The sequence below is a fragment of the Adiantum capillus-veneris genome, chromosome 8 (assembly GCF_014529385.1).
Source record: "Adiantum capillus-veneris isolate H3 chromosome 8, ASM1452938v2, whole genome shotgun sequence".
NCBI classification, from domain to species: domain Eukaryota; kingdom Viridiplantae; phylum Streptophyta; class Polypodiopsida; order Polypodiales; family Pteridaceae; genus Adiantum; species Adiantum capillus-veneris.
The window spans coordinates 98749424-98755826 of NC_140938.1; the positions used below are offsets into that span (position 1 = coordinate 98749424).

The following is a 6403-nucleotide window of genomic DNA, read 5'->3' on the forward strand; positions in this document are numbered from 1 at the left end:
ATGGCTTACAGACTCCTTAGACTGAAGTAGCTTTGAATTGAAGGGGTGCTAATGCTGGTGGACAAGGATAGCATGGAAGGAGATGGACGAGGGGTTCTGGTGTAGAGTGCAGACAAAGATGGAGGGTGAATTAAGGGTGGAACTTGAATCTGAGAATGAAATGAATTTGTCTTTTTTGAATCCATTAGTGGATGTACACATGTAAGAATGTTATGCATACACTAGCACAAGAAGATTTAGAAATTTTCTCATGTAGGAAAACGAAGTCTTTTCGAGTGTTTTTCATACAATGCATAACATCATGAGCTTTTGCTCAAGAGGCACCGCATACCTAGCTAGGTACGATTAGGGGCAGGGGACCGCCGGCCCCCTACCGGGCCGGCGGTCCCCTGCCCCCATTCGTATCTAGCTAGGTATGCGGTGCGGGTCCGCTGGCCCCCCACCGGGCCGGCGGTCCCCTGCCCCCAATTGTACCTAGCTAGGTATGCGGTGCCTCCCTCACAGAAGCTCATGATATTGAGGTAAGTTACAATGTGGGAATTATTGTGAGAATTTGTCCAAAACTTCTTGTGTAGGTCTTTGAGCAAGCTATTAGTCATTTTGAGCAGAGTGTCTGTTCTTTGCGATAATTTTCAATAGATTAACACTAGAACACACACATTATCTCAATGTTTTCTCAATAAATTTATGGCGTGAGTGTTTAAGTATATACATTAGCAATGAATGCTCTGAAGTAGGTAGATGCTTTGTAGTAGATTATGTGCATGATCATTCCTTCATTGAGGAGGACCAAATACGGCTTGATTTTTGAATGTAGAGACTAAGGCATAAAAACGTTTGTGTGCATTTTTTTTAAAACAAGGATACCTACAACTTGAAATTACAACTCACACACCTCAGTCCATGAGGTGGAGCATCCCGATCTCATAAGATAGGCCAAGCCATCATATAGACTTGGGGAATAGCCCCTAAGCGGGGCTACATGTCACACAAGTTGTCAAGGGGTGCCTAAACAAGGCGGTTTGAACCCAACACCTTGGACACAAGAGGCTTTTGCTCTATCAACTGACTGTTGACTTGCATTTGACCCTGCCCTGCTTCTAGATGCTACTTTGAGTGAAGCCCCTCAACCCTTTGCAATAGTGCCCACAGCCCAAACAATAGCACCTCTACTTGGTTGCCGATTCCTCCGTGTGTCCCCACCTCTGCATGGGGAAGTGAGAAAAATAGCCTATATGTTTTCCACTCACTCCTCTCCCCAGTGTAATCCCACCTATAAGATATGAGATTTGCCTCTAAATTTTAAATGTGAAGGTGAGAAGACCTATAAAATTTAGAGAAATTTATTGTAAAAACCTTCAAACTTAATCAATTCACCTCTAAAATTTCTCTTATGCAGATTTGCCATTTTTTTATTAAAATTTTTTTTGGGGGGGGGGGGATTCAAGCTGTACAATCTCTTATCCTCTCTAGCCACCACAATGTCCTCACATTTTGTAGGCATGCCCTCAGTAGCTAGTAAATTCTTCGCACATGAGCTTTTCTGAATTCTCCACCTTCCATTTGCATATGGTGAAAGCAACACATCACGTACAGGCTCGCTCTCTTCGCCATGGAGGGAGAGAGAGAGAGAGAGAGGGAGAGAGAGAAGGGGGGGCGGGGGGGGGGAATTGGCATATCAAAGGTTTTCATTCGGAGAAATGCAAAATGGAGCATCTTCCTAGATTCTTTATATTTCTCATTTCTCAAAATTGGTATAGAGGTATTGGTTCTAAATTCACTTTCTCATTAGCTAGAATATTCTCTAGATTCATTGAAGATTTTATGAATGGTTGCCCCTTATTATACAAAACATGAAAATTTATAGTGGATATTGTTGTGGGGATAATTCATGTAGGACAAGGGTAAAACCCCCAATAAAAGGACATATCCCAAAGCAAGGACACCTTTTGTTTGGCTCTACTCTTTTTTTTTAAATACTCATGATCAAGTGTCATGATGGTGTTAGCATGGGATATGAAAGATTTTGAAAGGGCTTTCTTTTCAGATAAGTTTCACTCAAAATCGTTACTTGAAGTGAAAGATTGAATTACCCCAATTTGAATTTCCGTCTACAAGCCCCTGTTTCGAGTGTCCTTAAGTTGAGGGTTTTACCCTACCAATATAGGTCACTTAGTCACAAAAGTGACTGCCCTTTCGTCGAAACGATCAACCACCACTTGGTCTAGAGCGATTGAACTATTTTCAAACACTCCCCAAATATACGTCACTTGTTTCAAAGGCCAGTACAGTGCATAGCAAAACTTACAAATGACACCAGAAGATAAAGTGATAGTACAAATAGAAACCGAGTTTGTAGCCCTTTATATATTACATCCAAGATACATGATGGATCAACATGCATTCTAGCACCAAGTGCAAGAACCCACATTTACTAGTAAGAGATGGCAAACCCTGAACCATTGAAATTTGACCTGTTTGTTTGCTTGAAACAAGAGTGAACTATGACATTGTATAGTACCTGAAGGGTGGGCTCATGAATACATGGAAAAAATGCACTTGAAAAATTGCTTTGAATAGTTGCTTGCAAGAGCTAATGCATTACACAGACATAGCATGAGAAAGCCAACACAAGAGAAGCCCCATGAATATTGCATTGTCGGTTACTAGTAATCCATCGACAACGATCACCGGCTTTGTTGTTGATGATTACTTGTAGTAAGCAAGCATGCAAAGCATAGGAAAGCTAATTGGACTAGAACTAGAAGGGGAGAGAAAAAGAGAGACCTTAATGAGGGTAGCCAAGACATCCAAGAAGTCTAGGCCGGTAAGGCAGGAAGGTTTTTCTCTTCATTCTCTCTGCTTGGGCCTTGTGGAAGGTATAATGCACTACATGAGGAGAGGGTGCCATTACCTTCTTCTTGTTTGCGACCCATAAGGGCTCCCGAGCCGGCCATAGTTGAGGTAGATTGATGGATGAAGGGGCTAATGATGGTCTTTTGAGGACGTCACAAGAGTTGGAGAGATGTCTATGCGAGGTTTTGAGCCCTAATTGCTCTTGATTTGGCTTCAAGGTCACGTGGTTTCCCTCTTGCTTTAGGAAATCTTCAAGTGTGGTTCTTCTCCTACTCATGATATTGCCTCCTCCTTTCCTATCAGTACTGTGGTGGTGTGCTGAAGAGTGTCGGCGCTCTTCTGAAGTCTTCTCCTTGTTGTCTTCAATACTAGGGAAGGCTCTTGTGAGTGATCTGCATCTTTTGAAGTTGTAATTTGTGCTTATCTCTGATTCAATTTGGCGCTCTTCGTTGTGGTCGTAATTAGTTGCATCTGTAGCTCTGACTGGAGATGCTGGAGCAGATAAACTCATGAATTTGAAAGGCAAGCTATGAAGAGCCGCCTTCTGATCTTCATCATCATCAATGCCCTTGTGATCTATTCTCTGAGTGATTTCGGCCCTTTCATTCCCGTCGCCGCCGCGATCAACCTCATAATTATCGACAATCAAACTGTCCTCGGCGCTGCGTAATTTTGAAGGGAGATTGTCATTGCGGCTTCCGCCAATCTCGATGACAGGCGGCAACAATGGTCGGATCTTACCATCTTCGAAGAGCTCATCAGCATGGGACATGACGCTGATCGTGTCGCCTGCTTCACTCGCATATCGCGAAGAGGACGACTTCATGAATTGGAAGTATTCCATGGAATCTGCGGCGCTAGTGGAAAACGTGAAATTGTCTGCTGCTTCTTCCTCATCATGATCCATATTACAATTATGACAAGCTCTCATGTCAGGCAGAGGGCCATCATCAGAAGTATTTATATTGAGCTTCTCATCATTAAGCACAGGAGGAGCGCCGCCATCACCAGCGAGGCTCTTAGTACAAACCATCGTCTCCTGTTTATCATAGTTTATATTGATATTGATACGATTATGTTCATGGAGAGGAGGATTAGCATCGTTAAGAGTGGGATTAACATCGTGAAGAGAGTGATTAGCATTAGTAGATTTAGCACTGAATTGGTTGTGGATGGCTATGCAGTCGCCATCAATAGTGAAGTGATTGATTTTGTAGGTGTAATTATCCTCATAGAAGATGGGATTAGTGTGGCAAACTCTGTATTTGTTGGTGAAGAAGTGGTGATTGTTGTAAGTGTGTGGGGATTGTGAGGAGGGGCCTCTTCTGGAAATGGGGTGCTCAATCCATACAGGCAGAGCCACGAGGTGCGACGAGCGGACTTCAAACCTGGATCTATTTTGCTTAATATTCATGCTAGAGATGCTTATACAGCTGGGCTTAACGAAGAACCTGCTGAAATCTCTCTCTCTCTCTCTCTCTCTCTCTGAAGATGGGTGCTGGAGTTTAACCTGCTAAACACCATCCATGAAGTTCTCTCTCTCTCTCTCTCTCTCTCTCTCTCTCTCTCTCTCTGTGAGCCGCGCTCGAATTCAACCTGCTACACAGCCTAGCGCCCTCAAGCGCTCGCTCTCTCTCTCTCTCTCTCTCATACACACACATACAGATGGGTGCTCGAATTCAACCTGCTACACAGCGCCCATGAATTAGATGAAGCTCCAGCTCATGCGCGTCTCTCTCTTGCTCTCATCATATACGCGCACAACATAGCCACCTTCTTTCTCTTCCCCTACATTTATTCAACAAATTAATATTTTTTTAATCTCTCTCACGTCTGTATAAATATGTAAACGCACACGCTCACACAACCTTGTGACAGATAACTTAACAAAATGGCCACATCTGTCTCCATTTTTAATTAAAAATAATTACTCATTTATACTCACACACAACCTTAACACAACATGCTCACAATTAATTAGTTTTAATGTACACCACACACCGTCCGGTTCATACTATGCGGACATAGAAGAGTGGCTCTTTTCGGTGCTAGTTCACACCGTGCGACGGTCAAGAGCAATTTTCAAGTTGTGGTGGATGTTTAAGAGAACCAAAAGTGCTTGCCTATGTGGTTAAAGCAATGGTTGTAAGAGGCACTTCCCCATAGGGCTTTCGAAGGCGACTCGGAGGGCCCTCTAAATACCACTTGTTTGTCCCATAAGTTCTAGTGGTTTCAACATGCAAGATTCCAAAACATCTGCATGAATAAACTACATGTTATTTTACACATCCCCGGGGCCGGGGGGGGGGACTCTAAAGTGTTAGGGTGGACGCTCCAATGGTGTTTTTTGTACATGTCGAAAGTTCTAGTGTTTAAATCTTACAGTGGGAAAGACAGTTGTTTCGAGGGGGGTCGGTAATAAAATGGTGGATTCCATAAGTTGAAGCTTATTGCCGGCCCAATCAAAACGACGCACCATTGCTAAGCTATTCTCTACCACCACTGGTTAAACCCATGCTAAGGCAGATAACCTGAAGCAATGGGCCATCTCTCTCTCTCTCTCTCTCTCTCTCTCTCTCTCTCTCTCTCACACACACACACACACACACACACACACACACACACACACACACACACACACCTCGGGAGGGCCTACCTCAACACTATCTCACACAGGCCACTTCAAATGGGATCTACGGCTGAGGGAATTCGGGCCATCTGAGGCACATTTGTGAATTCGGGCCACCCACCCCCAAACTCGCTATCATATTCTTACACTATTAAACCTTAAGACAAGTAACCCAACCTTATAGACCACCTCCCTAAAAGACTAGTCTTGTGTGTGTGGATGTTAACATCCTTGAAAATTTTATGCATCGCTTTTCATTGTATACAAAATTAACATTCTTGAGAGTGCATGTGCCCCAATTTGTCGCCCAAGAAATGGATACGTTGCTCACCCATGAGAGTGAACCTTCTCTCTCTCTACGCAAATTGTTCTAGAAGTATCACTTCTTCAAAACTAGGAAGAGTACTAATAGCAATTTTGAAAAAAATGAAGCAATTTTTTTTTAATATTTCACTACTTCAAACAAATTTGAGGCTAATTTTTCTCTTGCCCTGAACTAGCATTGGCGAGTTTTAACCGACGAAGGGAAAACAAGTGTCGCGATCGCTCCTCGACACTTTGAGTTGTAGCTTAATCACAATTTGTAACCTAACCCTATCCCTTTCAATTTAATAGTTTATACCTTAACCTAATCTTGATTAATGATGCCCCCCGCCCCCCCCCCCCCCCCCCCCCCCCCTTTTCTCTCTTTCTTTTTTCATAAGCTCATGCCCTTTTCATTCCAAATATCATCCCAACCTCCCCCTCCAAATCCTATGTCCTTTTCACTTTTGATTTTGTTTGCAATGTTTGCCTTGCAATTGTTTGGTGTATATACTCATCCCCACCATCATCATCACCTCTCACATATTATAATTCTTTTAAAAAAGGTTAGGAAGATATTGTAGTGCTTGAAAAATCATATCAATTGCCTTGACA

At 43.0% G+C, this 6403-nt stretch overlaps 1 protein-coding gene across 1 annotated transcript; it reads right to left on the reverse strand.

Moving 5' to 3' along the window:
- Window positions 1-2339: 2339 nt before the first annotated feature.
- LOC147452626 (uncharacterized) lies at window positions 2340-4759 on the reverse strand. Its single transcript, XM_086518263.1, has one exon. The coding sequence runs from the start codon at window positions 4268-4270 to the stop codon at window positions 2789-2791; it is 1482 nt and encodes a 493-aa protein (XP_086374389.1). The 5' UTR covers window positions 4271-4759; the 3' UTR covers window positions 2340-2788.
- Between the last annotated feature and the right edge of the window lie 1644 nt (window positions 4760-6403).